The 14,929-nt window shown below is 34.5% G+C and overlaps 1 protein-coding gene across 2 annotated transcripts in view; it reads right to left on the bottom strand.

Moving 5' to 3' along the window:
- LOC111055754 (attractin-like protein 1) overlaps positions 1 to 12,143 on the bottom strand; it is a 40,940-nt gene extending 28,797 nt beyond the window's left edge. Inside the window, exons 1-7 of one of the 2 annotated variants that reach the window (XM_039444362.1) lie at positions 11,832 to 12,143; positions 8,306 to 8,509; positions 7,314 to 7,442; positions 3,536 to 3,732; positions 1,878 to 2,069; positions 1,174 to 1,253; positions 320 to 473 (exon numbers count right to left, since the gene is read on the bottom strand). In XM_039444362.1, coding sequence (XP_039300296.1) covers positions 320 to 473; positions 1,174 to 1,253; positions 1,878 to 2,069; positions 3,536 to 3,732; positions 7,314 to 7,442; positions 8,306 to 8,509; positions 11,832 to 12,109 — 1,234 coding nt within the window. In that variant the 5' untranslated portion in view covers positions 12,110 to 12,143. Of the gene's footprint in view, positions 1 to 319; positions 474 to 1,173; positions 1,254 to 1,877; positions 2,070 to 3,535; positions 3,733 to 5,335; positions 5,533 to 7,313; positions 7,443 to 8,305; positions 8,510 to 11,831 lie in introns of both variants that reach the window. The other variant, XM_039444357.1, reaches the window with a different exon arrangement.
- Between the last annotated feature and the right edge of the window lie 2,786 nt (positions 12,144 to 14,929).

The raw sequence follows: 14,929 nt of genomic DNA, 5'->3' as shown, positions 1-14,929 counted from the left end.
AAGCTATTGTATATAAGTGTATAAGCCAGTATATATTGTAATCTACATAAATAAAGTACTCAATCAATCAATCAATACATGTCTCAGAGGCAAAATAGGATTAACTTAAATAAAGAATGCACAAATATATTATAATTTAATCAGAAAAATTCTCCTTTGTTAGTTGCAAAGGTGAAATTCTTTGAGAAGTTGAGAGTTGCTCCATTAAAAAGTCGTACTGATATAGATGTGTGACACAAAGTCATGACATTATCTGCATGAATATATAACATTATATCAGTGTTGAAGCATTTAAGCTTCATAATCAATGAGAACTCACCACATAGATTGACTGAGCTTGAGTTGGATAATGAGTAGCATTGCTCTGCTCTCACAGTGATGTTTTCCCACGTTTTTGCACTCACATCAAACGCCCATAGCTCGCTGCAGACAACTCCACCAAGTTTCACACCTCCATAAACATAAATCTTATCCTGAAATAAGAACGCATACAAAATTTGTAAATGTATTCAATAAATTTGATGTTCATTAGAAGCAAATTTGTAGCACTTGAAGAATAGAAAATAAGTATTGTAAAGATGAAAATTATAATTCCCATTCAATTGCATGAAGAACTGCCGAAAATTTTGGAAGAAGTTCAATCAACTTGCAGTTACCTCTCAATTATCAAGTTCAATTAGAGTTATTGTGTTCAATGACGAAGCAATTCAACGAGATTCACTGTATTCGTAGTGTATTAGTAGTGTTCTATACTAACAATATTGTTAGTAAATGGAGTGATCCGTGGTCTAGTGGATGGAGTGCTTGCGTAGCAGCCTAGAGATCCCCGGTTCAAACCCGCTCATTACCAAAAGTTTTTGAACAGGTCACTCCCGTGTTATCGGATGGGCACGTTAAACTGTCGGCCCCGGCTGAAGTATGACAGTCGTACAGCTCATTGACGGCTTAAAAAATATATTCAGGCGAGGTGGCATTTCCGTCAGGGACTCCCCACCAATAAAAGCTATACGAATATTCTAACAATGGTTTATTGAAATGAGATGCCAAAACAAATTTGAATGAAGTGTAGGACATTTAACTACAGATCTTTTTATAATTACATTCAATTCCAACATTTATAGGAAGTTGATAAAGATAGATTTGATATTCTCAAGAACTTTGCGAAGTTCTTACCCCGAAAAGTACAGCAGAATGACCATATCGCATAGTCGGAATATTCCTACTCTCCATATGGTGCGTCTCCCATACTTTACCTGAAACAAGTTCAATTTCACATTCTAGTTGTACCGGTATTGTACACTTTTCAACAACATAGTGAGTGATGAGAAAATAGTATTTCTAGTGATTATGAAATACAATACAATTTTGGAATTACAAAACAAAGATAACAGATGTGCAATATTTAAATGGACATTTTACACTAGAAATTGTGATTTTATCAGTTTATCCCCATTGGGAAAATAATGAATCAAAAAATGAATTCAATGAATCAAAAATTGGAATGAAAATTCAAAAATAATTTTTATGTCTGTCTTAGAATAATTTCAAAGAATTTTGAGCGGTTATAATGGAAAAGAAGATTTGAAAAAAGCAATAAGCAAGACATTATATTCAATGAGATAGTGGAGGAATATTGTTAGCATGCTCTTGTTTTCTTCCACTCTTATTGATGTTTTAGAATACTGATAAAAATTGGAGGCGAATTAGTTGTAGTAAATGAACAATAGTTCAATTAGATGAAATGTGATGTATTACTGAGAATTATTCAGTTGCTAGAATTCGCAATTTGGTCAAGTACCAATGAATACATTCCAGCAAACTTTTGCAATACCTATAATTCTTGATGCTATTTTTTTTCTTTTGTTAGTAGATCTTACCATTGAAGTCATAAACATAAATCAACTTTGGCAGTTCATTTGGAGGTGGATGATAATACGATTCTCCACCGATAATATATAGTGAATCCCTCCACACAACAGCTGAATGAGAGGCAGATCCTTCTGGTACGAAGTCCTTTATTTGGACTGTCTCCCAATAGCCCATTTCTGCTACTTGGCTACAGTCTTCGCCTGGAACGTAAATAAAAAAGTTGATTTTAAAAGGTTTTAATCAAATTGGAAGAACTTGAATGAGTTGAAGAAATAGACAATGCTAATGAACTATTAATTTTTAATAGCCTGAACTGAAGAGTAACATAATTGTAGGGTGTTCTTCAGTTGAGCCAACGTTGTTTTCTACTGATCAATAGAACGTTGATCAACGTTGTTTTCATGAGGATCAATTTTAATCGGGGACCAGGAGAATATCGTAATTCGATATATTTTATGAAACTCAGCATTAATAAGGTTCAGACAACGTTTGCTTTTGATTCATCAACACTCTACATTCATAACAATCACCACAAATGTTTGTTCAACACCTCAATTCCCCATACATTTCAAACTGGCCTGATTTACCATCTAATATACAATGCGAAAATTGATACAATATTCGTTTTATAAAAACTTCCTGTACAAGCTTTCATGAATAAGAAAACTGAGGTCACTTTAGTTGATACTAGTTTTCTCTGCAAGAATCAAGAAAGGCTACTTGTGTATGGTAACCTTTGGATAGTTAATAAACACGAAAAACAAAGCTTTCAATACCTATTTCTTTCACTGTTCCATGTTACAAAACAGAGATACTATATTCCGATCTCTTATTATACTTAATCTTAAGGTTCTTCAACAGTTAAACACTTTAATTTTATTAACAGTCACAGTGGCCTTTGGATAGTTAATAACCACGAAAAACAAAGCTTTCATGACATGATTTTATATCCAGTTAGACATTTAGAAACATACATTCCATCAAACCTTTTCATTTTTATTTGGCTTTCTGAGAGTTTGAATCCAATTTAATACTGTACTTACAATTTATATTGGTAATGTTTAAATTTTCCATTTCGAACTCTAAATTAAATTCGTTTAATTCAAAATTGTGACAAGCTAATTTATAGCAATTTATCTCAATGAGACTTAATTTAACTTGCTGAGGCATGGCGGACTACTTGTGGAGACAATGGAAGGGACTGTGCAAGGAGGGAGGGTGCTGGGACGAAAAAGAGTGAAGTTGGTGGATGATATCAGGGAGGAGGGAAAGTACTCCAAGATGAAGAGAATTGCACAGGACAGAGAGGAATGGAGAAGGAGGAATCATGTTTAGACCTGCACTAGGGCAGAACACCAGTAATAATCTCAATGAGAAAAATAGTAGTTATTTGTGCATCTAGATACTTTATCTAACCGAGGGCAAAGTTTGTAGTTCGATGGTATAGCCGAGTATGACATTTTCCCTTAAGGAGATGTCACACCAAGCCGGACACTAATCAATAAAAAGACCGCTCCGACCAGAAGGCTTAAGCATTGCAGCAGGTGAAACCACGTCACACCAAACATTTTGTATATACGTAGTACATTTTTTAGTGTCGTGTCCGGCCTGGCTTGACATCAACCTTCGGGAGAAGACATACTTTACACAAGTGATTCATAAATACCTCTGTATTTGTGGTTGCAATCGCAGCGATGCTGTTCGGCGTTGCAGACGCCGTTGCTGTAGCTGCAGTTGTTGGGACAGATGGGCGTGTCGCATGCCTCGCCCGTGAACAGTGCGTCGCACGTGCAAACACCGTCGATACACACGCCGTGCCCCGAACAGTTCAGCCCGGACATACGGCTCGGACACGAGTTTAGTCTGCAAAACAAATGCAATTCACAATTGAAATCATACAATAACAATTGAACTTTTTAAATAGTAAGGTTCACGTTAAAATGACAGAGGAGAAATATAGAACAGCGTTGTCGATTCTCTGCCTTGCCACTGCCTTCTAAAGAGGATAGCTGATACTGGTATTTCTGATGTAATATCAACTGTTAATTCTTGATTAAAATAATAACTTGAATTCTATTCGCAAAGAAAATATATTTTTCTACAACCGCTCGTAACGTTCTTCTTCACGAACTGAAAACTCGTAATAAAACATCTGTTTTGTGAGGAGCGAGCGAGAATCTATTTTACGCTCGCTAACCGCAGCGCATGCGCAGGCTACATTTTTTGTGTAAGCTAGATTTGAAGATTATCATCATCTCAACTCAACAATGAATTCAGCAATGGACATGAACGATAATAATAATTGGATAAATTATTTAAAAAAAAAAAACTGTTTATTGTATTGGAATCCAATACTGCAGTTGTAGAAAAAATATTGTATGTATTTCGAGCGGAAAGCTACTTTATCACTCTCGTCAAAATTAGCATGCTCCGCCACGCGTCGCGTAGTAACTGTTTTGGCTCGATCGATAGTCGCGTTTTACGCCCTTAATACATAAATAACTATTTTAAATAATGAATTTTGGTAATTGAGATTAAATATTCTGTTAGCTCAATTGTCTATATATGTGTTTCTATATAGCTTATATTTCTACATTGTTAAAAACGATCTGGCAACGTTGCGGAGCTAGAGAAGGATAGCACTATCTGGTCTGTCGAATGATAGACAAGGATAGCAAAACCAATGTCAATCAAATGTTTCCATTATAACGTGGACCTCACTATAAAGGAGTCTCTTCAAGGAGGATGTTTATAAACTGTAAAGGTGCGTACAGATATACGCGCCGCGAACATGAGCAATTCACTTCTAATCAGCTGATTATATCTGTATTTTTACAGAAACGGTAAGATACAGATACATAAAGCTTGGCATCAGCTGATTAAAAGTGAATTGCTCATGTTCGCGGCGCGTAAATCTGTACGCACCTTAAGTGATACAACACTTCTCACACCTAGTTCTCTGAAGTTAATGGCCCATATGAATAAAACCAGAGCAAATGCTCATGAGCAAAAGCATTGAGCATAAGGTTTTGCTCATGAGCAAAAGGTAGAAGCAAAAGCATTGCTCATTTTGATATGAATAAGCTTTACCTTATACTCTTACCTTATGCTCTTGAACTCTGGAGCAAATGCTCACGTATTTTAAAAATTTTCATCAGCTGATTCGCTTTTGTAGCCTTAATTTGTATTTATAGCTCACGGAAGCGCTAAATATGCAAACAGGGGGCACCGCTTGTAGTTCGATGGTATAGCCGAGTATGACATTTTCCCTTAAGTTGATGTCACACCAAGGCGGACACTAATCAACAAAAAGACCGCTTCGACCGAAGGCTTAAGCATTGGAGTAGGTGAGACCACGTCTTTCCAAACATTTTGTAAATACACAGTGCATTTTTGTGTCGTGCCGGCCTGGTTTGACATCAACCTTCGGGAGAAGACAGACTTTACACAAGTGATTCAAAAATACCTCTGTATTTGTGGTTGCAGTCGCAGCGATGCTGTTCGGCGTTGCAGACGCCGTTGCTGTAGCTGCAGTTGTTGGGACAGATGGGCGTGTCGCATGCCTCGCCCGTGAACAGTGCGTCGCACGTGCAAACACCGTCGATACACACGCCATGCCCCGAACAGTTCAGCCCGGACATACGGCTCGGACACGAGTTTAGTCTGCAAAACAAAATTCACAGTTTAAATCATACAATAACAATTGAACTTTTTAAATAGTGAGGTTCACGTTAAAATGACAGAGGAGAAATATAGAACAGCGTTGTCGATTCTCTGCCTTGCCACTGCCTTCTATAGAGGATAGCTGATACTGGTATTTCTGATGTAACATCAACTGTTAATTCTTGATCAAAATAAACACTTGAATTCTATTCGCAAAGAAAATATATTTTTCTACAACCGCTCGTAACGTTCTTCTCACGAACTGAAAACTCATCATAAAACATCTGTTTTGTGAGGAGCGAGCGAGAATCTATTTTACGCTCGCCAGCTGTTTACTTTACGGTCGCTAACCGCAGCGCATGCACAGTAGGCTAAATTTTTTGTGCAAGCTAGATTTGAAGATTATCATCATCTCAACAATGAATTCAGCAATGGGCAATGGACACGATAATAATAATTGGATAAATTATTTGAAAAAAAAACTGTTTATTGTATTGGAATACAATACTGCAGTTGTAGAAAAAATATTGAATATGTATTTCGAGCGGAAAGCTTCTTTATCGCTCTCGTCAAAATAAGCATGCTCCGCCACGCGTCGCGTAGTAACTGTTTTGGCTCGATCGATAGTGTCACGTTTTACGCCCTTAATACATAAATAGCTATTTTAAATAAGGAACTTTCGTAATTGAGATTAAATATTCTGTTAGCTCAATTGTCTATATATGTATTTATATATAGCTTATATTTCTACATTGTTAAAAACGATCTGGCAACTTTGCGGAGCTAGAGAAGGATAGCACTATCTGGTATGTCGAATGATAGACAAGGATAGCAAAACCAATGTCAATCAAATGTTTCTATTATAACGTGGACCTCACTATAAAGGAGTCTCTTCAAGGAGGATGTTTATAAACTGTAAAGGTGCGTACAGATAAACGCGCCGCGAACATGAGCAATTCACTTCTAATCAGCTGATTATATCTGTATTTTTACAGAAACGGTAAGATACAGATACACAAAGCTTGGCATCAGCTGATTGAAAGTGAATTGCTCATGTTCGCGGCGCGTAAATCTGTACGCACCTTAAGTGATACAACACTTATCACACCTAGTTCTCTGAAGTTAATATCTACTTAATAACTACGAAGAAGTTAATACTACTTAAGAAGTTAATACTACTTAAGAAGTTAATATCTACTTATTAACATAGTAGTTCAATGTACATTCATGTAATGTGGAGTGTCTTCATTTTTTTCTCCATATTACAAGCGTCATGTTACAATGTTCATTAAACATGGGATTGCGGCAGTTCAGTAAAGCCCGAGCCACACCTTTTATGCAGCGTTCCGATCATGCTCATATCAGATTTTTGTGTGGGTTGGAGGAATGTTGGGACAGATCACATGTCGAACATGTGTGGCATGCACCATTCTATACTGTTGTCCGTGATTGGATTGGAGTGGGATCGGAACGCTGCATGATAAGAGTGGCCCCGGCTCAAACCGACATTACAAATCTATAACCCTAATCTATATTTCATTTTTCGACTAGACTATTCGACTCAAGTTGTTCCCTCAGTTGTTTTATTTTTCAATAAAAAATTCAGATTAAAAAATATCAGTCTCTTTCGATTGTTGCGAAACATATAGTGAAAGCTGTCTTGATGGTATGTAATCGCTCATAACGCAAAACAAGAGATGTGCGCATGCTACACCTTTTGAACTGGTAAATAAATGCTGGATAGATAAATTACATCTTTACAATTGGTAATATTCACGCACCTGTAAGATATGTTGAATCCTGTCATATTATATGCTACGTCGCTATAAAAATGTAGGAGTGCAAATCCTGAATTAGCTACTATTTCTGGTGTCCTTCTAATGGCATAGTCTTCTTTATACATCAATCCACTGAAAATAAAAAAACATTACAAATTACAATCACTAATTAATACATTATTCACTTTAAAAAAATTTGCCTTGCATAAACAAAGTAGAATGATGACCATAATTAATTCAAAAATAATTTTATTGTTTCAGACCAAAAAGTAACAAATTTCAAGATGTAATTTCAAAATTCAAAACATATTCTGAAAAATGCAGGCTGGGTTGGATCGGATGGAATGGATTACAAACTAACGGTTTGCTATCACCACCTGGTTCGTGGGTATGAATCCCGCCGGTGGCATGGACGTTTGATCATCTCATCAAATCAACCACGCACTTACCCACACACATGCAAAAAACTTATGTGGGCATAATCCGCAATAGAAAAATTAATGAATAATTTTTGAACTGCTGATAGTTCTTATTTTATCGATGATGATAATAGAATAATAAGTAAGTAAGGAGGCTACAAATAAATTTTCAGAAGATTCAACTCAAGACTAAATTACCTGTATGATCAATAAATGCTAAAAATTTGGAAAAATGAGATAATTTAAAATATGTGAATTTTTGGTAAATTTTTACAAGAATGATTTTTATTTAATTCCAAGAATAACAGATGAAGAGGTAAGTTGTGGAGCAGGTTACTTTGATTACTTTATTACAACTCAACTAAAGTAAGCAGCTACTGCTGAAACGTTGCATTTAATGCACACGCTTTTCAGATTGGTACAACAAAGTAATCTTTTAATCTACTGACAATCCTCTAGATCATACTTGGTGTCAAATGCTGTGATTTTTGAAAATAAATGAAGACTTCTGGACCAATTCATGTAAGGAAATAATTAATTTTTAAATAACAAAACAGGGAAATAAATGAATAGTACCTCAGCACAGCTAGCAGTTTCGAGTGAACCGAGTCACCATCGAATATGTACAGATGATCCCAGCCACACTCGGTGGCAAACTCCTCAAAGTGCAATCGAATAGACGCATTTGGAGAGCTTCCAGCGTCTATTAGCCAGCTGCATTTCACGTCAGTCGAATAGTTGCCTACACCGTCATGAATTACGCCCGATGGCCCAGATAACCTGAAATGCACAACGAAAATTTTGTGATTAAATGCTTCAACGAATTTAACTTATCAAATAGAAAATGTAGGTAATCTATTGCATTACAAAGATAATTCCCAGAGTGCGCCTACATATGTCTCAGGTATTTTACAGGAATTCGAATCATTTTATTATAGAAGGCTCCTGAGATCGGCGAGAGTAGGCCTATTAAAAAACATTGAATAGTTACAAAATCACAGACAGTCAATAAATATTTATATAATGTTATATGAAAATGGACTAGATTAAAATGACATAGTTTAGCTCAACGGTTTTTTAGAAGGCTGCCTGCAGGGGTAAAGCAGCTGGATCTGAATGTTTTTGAGAGAGTTGAGACCAAATACTCGAGAGAGTAGGCTCACTAAGGTGTTCAGGAGCTTTTGTCTTGTCACAAATATCATTTTGATAGATTTGCCATTCTAATTTACGGCAAGACATTCAAATGAAATTTGAAGAATGTGAGTTGATAATTTCACAACTTCATTCTTAGTTGAGGATTAAATCCCATGCACCTTGATCTAGATTATCATATAGTGATTTCCTGTTTATGTTATGGAACAATCAATCGAACAAGCAATTAATCAAGAAGAAATTATAGGTTAAGGATTATGCCTATTAGCTTATACAGTTCAATGATCTAGTTAGGAAAAAATATACCTGTATGGAAGTATCATAAAATGGAAAATGGCTTCAATCAACCTACTAGGATTATGTCAATTTATTATTTTACAGTAAGTTTATTATTATGACTTGTAGCTACGAGTAGTGTAGTGTTAAACTTCAACACTCAATGCATCCTGCAAAGCCGCAAAAAAGATGTAGGCCTAATGATGAACTTGATATATTCAATGAATTTTAAACTTTCATCATGAAAATGGTAAATGTTTATTATTGGTGAGAAAATCTAAAAAATGGAATGTTGAAATAGCAATTTGAGATGATTACAAAAAGTGGAAACACTCAATTTCGGAAAGTAAGTTATACCTATCACTAACATTCGTTAGACTCAATTACTGTCAAACATGAAATTAACAGCTAAAACATGACCATTTGTTGCCAGGAATAAAGTTTTCATGACTTATGCCAGCTTGGTCAATAAATCTAAAGTTTGACTAGAAAACTACACTACTAGAATGATAAAGCCACCAGATCTCAACAAAACAACCAGGAAGCTCAACTATGTATTCCAAAAATTAAATTACGCTTTAAAAATTCTTTCCACAGTTTCCTTCATTATAGTTATTTTTGATTGGATTGTGCAAATAATTTATTATTTACAGATAGGAAGAATTATATTAGCGTCATAAATTAGGACAATTATTGTAGGGAACGAATTGAGACCATAAATCAATCTGTCTAGCAGACCCAGGAAAATTTCAATACTGTTCTTCGAAATTAATATATTTAATTTTCTTTTCTTTCATTTGCAATTTTATGTCAGATAGGAAGTTTGTACACTTCCATAAAACCATTAAGAACCCTTTCAATATAAACTTATCTAATACAAAAATATAGAATTAAAAGATTGAGCCCTTTCAATATTAACTTATCTAATACTTATCACACTTTGGGTTATGGTCCGCCTGAGTTATTTCTTTCAAGTTATGAATGAAAAAATGAGGACAAGGACAAATCTCGAGTAATTATCATGTTTATTTATGGAAATGAAATATCAGAATTTTTTATCTTGTTTCTATGTAGAATGATTCTGTGTAGATGTATTTATCCTATAGCCATAGCTACTAATTAATTGAGAGTGAGAACGCAAACGTATGGGTTTATCGGGTCTCTACTTTGATGGATATGAATATTATTCAGAAACTACACAATCAAATGGCAATGTAGCTGGGAAAAATCAACTGAATGAAGTCCGACCGGGAGAAGAAAATAATTGGAAAACTATGTAGACAAGTTTGTGAAACATGTTCTTGGCATATCCAGGCTTATATAAAAAGGATGATTGGCTAATTGGTAAAGTTTAAATCGTCAACACTCTCTGGTCACTAGATCAGAATTGCCAATCCAAGACTACAAAATTCCCCAATGCAGGTATGAATTTACAAGAAACAAATAACAATACGTTCAAGTCTTAAGTGTATGCAATGTCCTTGTTACATTGTAGCAAGGACAATAAATGTAGCTACAATAAACGTAGCCTATACATTTATTGTGAAAGAGTCAGTCAATAGCATTACATTTCAGCATATAATATTAACTATTTGAAAAAGGACGTTTATTTGTTTATCCTGCCAAAGCGGAGCATAATAGCGTCCCCGAGTAAATTTGGAGACAGCGGGAGACTAACCTAAAAAGCGGGACGGATGGTCACTTCAGGCTAGCCACATCCAGCAAGTGAACAAGAGACTAATACAAATCTGAGAAGATATGTGACGGAGGCATATCTGATCATGGTGTAACATCTTCTTTTTTACTGCCATATCTTCCATGGTCGACTCATGTAGAATCATTCAGTCAATTTTTGGGATAAACTGAAGCTACAAAAAAAGGCTGCCCGGATTATAACTGCGAGCAAAACTCGTGCACATTGCAAGCGCCCTTTTATGCTAGGCTGGATATTTAACAAAACGTCAGCGACTTCCTTCTTATCTACATAATGTATATAAAAAATAATTAATAAAATGTAATAACTCGAACTGATGTAGGGCCTACATCACCGAAATGTCTTATAATCCGGGCATTAAATATAACATGTACATAAAAATTACAGCCTAAGTGGATCTTGCAAAACACATTGGTTTATTTCAAAGTCAAGCCAGTTATTTTTCAAGTTTCTTGTTTAATTTTAAAATGAACTGCGCATTCTTACTTGTCAAAATTTGGCTTACTTTTTATAAAAGGTCACAGAATGAAAATATTAATGTTACCCTAGGTAAACTTGATAGTTGCTCTAAAATTGCATTTTGAGTATCAGATGAATTGATTTAAAAATAAGTAAAAAATTTGGCAATTGTTTAGAAATTTACTAACCTTTCTAACTGACAAAGTAGCAATATGACATGGCAAGCCAATAACCAAATTGAATATTATAAAGAATATGATAAACCAAGATAATAATTTGCTGAATAGATACAAATAAGCAATAACAATAAATAATTAAAGATAAAAAGTCAAAATCTGGGGAGATTAGTTATCGAAAGCTAACTTTCATTTCATGACCGATAGGTTCATGTTTGTGTCAACAAACATACCCTAACAAATAAAAGGATCTTGAATGATGACATCATTATATTTATACTGCATACCTGACATAATTTTTAGTAAATAAAAAAGACAAACTTACCTTACTTTTCCACCACAAAATTGACAGGATGGTCCTTGCCACCCATCTAAACAAACACAAGTTCCATTCACACACTCTCCGTTTACGCAATGAACTTCACTACACTTAGCACTACAAAATATTGTGAACACAGATGAGTAAATTATCACAAAACACAAAATTACACTTTGAATTCCATATTTTCTACGAAATTTAGTCTTGAATAAAAATAAAAACATCTGCATGAGGACTGCCATTTTGGATGTTTCATTTCCGCGACAGCAGACACACTCTATCATCAGAATCAGGATCAGCCGAGAGAGTGCGTGGATGAGTGAGAGAGACCGATAGAGTGGCCGTAGAACAAGTTACTTACTAGAGTGCTCTGTTGTCGTTCTGTAGAGATCCTACTATAGAAAGCTTTTTTCTTTTTTAAAGGTTTCTATTTCTGTAGGTTATCTATAAAACTATATTTAACCATAAAAAACTCTATTTAGAAAGTTAATCTATAAAAACCTTTCTACAGATCTTGCAGAGAGCATTCAGCTCAATAGTATTTTACGTTACATGTTCGGTAACGCTAGTTTTACACATGAGTAGGCCTATAATTGTTTCTGCCCAAAACGAGTTGAGGGTAAAATTATTATTACAATACGTATGCGGTAAAAATGTAACCGTATAAGTAACGTAGACTATTTTCTTGACATAATAATCTGAGGGAGGATAATAATTATTGTGGAACAGAAAACACACTGTGAAATATACGATAAGATCATAATATTGTCATGTTTTCTTGTTCTACAATCAGCTGTTTACGGACTTGATTCCATGCGTGAAAAACAGCTAGAATTGAATCAGTATGACTAAGAACTAGTTTATACAGTAAGTTCGCTCTTCTCAAGGGTCTGTAAAATAGGATGAATGATAAATTATAATTTTATTATACATGTCTATTTAGCCCTGTCCATCATACCTATATACCTTCTTACACTTACTTGTCACACGTTTTCCCTTTCTTTTATAACATACCTGCCTATTACATGGATGGGAAACCATAGATGGCGATGGCAAGCTATTTCCCCCTCTTTTTTCAGCACACCACATCGTTTTAGCAATATAGTACTGTAGGCCTACTATTTTTTGTTGTGTTATATTCATTGTATGTATATTGTTCTCTCTCATTATATTTTGGAGTGATGTGAGTAGATTGAATTTCCATGTTAAATAATTATGAAAAGTACCTATTTATCCTATTAAATTTAGTTGAAAACTAGGTACCGTAGCCTACTCTAAAATCTACAATAGAAAAACTAATTTGGAAAATAGAATGATTATCTATTAGTCCATCAAAATCACGTGGATAATTTTTATTGAAGTTGTAAATTCTTAGTCAAAAGTTTTATTTGGCTGGATTTGAAACCAGAACCTTTCACTACTGTAACAAGACCCAAGCGTTATCCCTGTTATACGAGTAGACCTTGCAAATATAGACTACTTTATATTGGGCTTTTATGAAGTTCAAAATTACTAATGATCATTAGTTCTCAACCTATAAAACTGTAGGTTCACTTGTCTCTCATTATCAGCTTGTTGAGACCGGTTATTAATCCTTCCAATTATTAGGTATTGAACAAGTACCTAATAATACAAACTCATTTCTAGAATAAATATTTTTATAAAGGTCTATTCTACTCCAATAGGAACTCAAATAGTTCATGTTATCACTCTATCATGGTAAAACAGTTAATAAAAATAACGGTTATTGTTCATTTAGTGGATGAATTAAGAAATAGAAAACATTAGGGTGTGATCACATTGAATGTGTATAATACAAGTGCACGACAGATCATGCATGAGCCGAAAAACAAAATTTTTTAAGTGCCAATGGAACACGTTGTGTGGCTTGCGTGTAGCTGCTCACACTAAACGCAACCAGCAACTGCAAGCGTTCAATGAGAGTGTCACTATTGCTCTTTCCAGATTTTGTTTTTCATCTGCACGCTTGGTCATGAAAAACCAAGCTTGCACTTTCACTTATACGCATTTAATGTGTTTACATCCTTGGACTTTTGACGAAGACATGAAAATGTACAAGTTCTCCCACACACTAGGTATTTTATCTAAATTTGAAAATGGATTCAGTGGTAGTTATTTGTGTTCTAGTGTAAACTTGTAATTTGGATGAAAATCGATGTAGAAAACAGATTAACAATGCTTCTTGTAACGTCAATACTTTACTTTACAAACTTTTTTCAATGTATTTCACACGACATGCAGTCAAATAACTGCATATTTGTTATTTGACTGCATGTCGTGTGAAATACATAGAAAAAAGTGTGTTAATACATCGCAGCTCGGAATAGATCAAGAAAGCATCACCTTTTATTTTACAGTCTCTCTGATGACCAAACAATTATAAATCAATAACATTCAAAAGTGTTGATATTGAGAGAAAATTGGCTCTACTCAATTGATATTTTGTGAGTAGTGTATATTTAACAAGGCTTCAACAAATTCAAGAATATATTATTTGGTAATTTAATATAGTAAGGGTTTATACAGGGTGATTCATAATTATGGTAAAATAATTTAATACGTGATAGTAGAGTTGAAAATAAGAAAAAAAGCTCTCATAAACATATATCCATAAACGCTTCATTAGTGAGCTATACAGGGTGAAAGATTTCGCCCGGAATTCAGTTTCTCTGGTGAAATACACCGATGCTGAATTGTTTGGGGACTAGTTTTTGAAAAACTTATGCTGGATTCATATGGAAAAATATCTGAAAAATTGAATAAAACTAGTCTGGAAGCTGTAGTGTGAGTAGTTTTTGAGGAAAAAATTGAAATATGCAAAAAATCTAAGTAGAAAAACACAGACTTCTACGTTTGATGCCCAATAACTTTCTTTAATGACCAGTAAACAAATAATTTTTCACAATAAAAATTGTAGAGAATTCAATTCTGAAAAGAATTGTGTAAGCTATGTAAACTAAATTCAAATAAAAGTTGAATAAAATGTATTCTTATGTAGTACATTACACCACAAAAATTTGCTGTTTTATGAGGAGAGAACTAATAACTCATAGGTTGTAGCTGATTGCAAATAAAACATGGAT

The sequence above is a fragment of the Nilaparvata lugens genome, chromosome 1 (genome assembly GCF_014356525.2).
Source record: "Nilaparvata lugens isolate BPH chromosome 1, ASM1435652v1, whole genome shotgun sequence".
NCBI lineage: Eukaryota > Metazoa > Arthropoda > Insecta > Hemiptera > Delphacidae > Nilaparvata > Nilaparvata lugens.
Note: the sequence above shows the minus strand (reverse complement) of the source record. Positions and strands in the feature narration are given on the sequence as shown.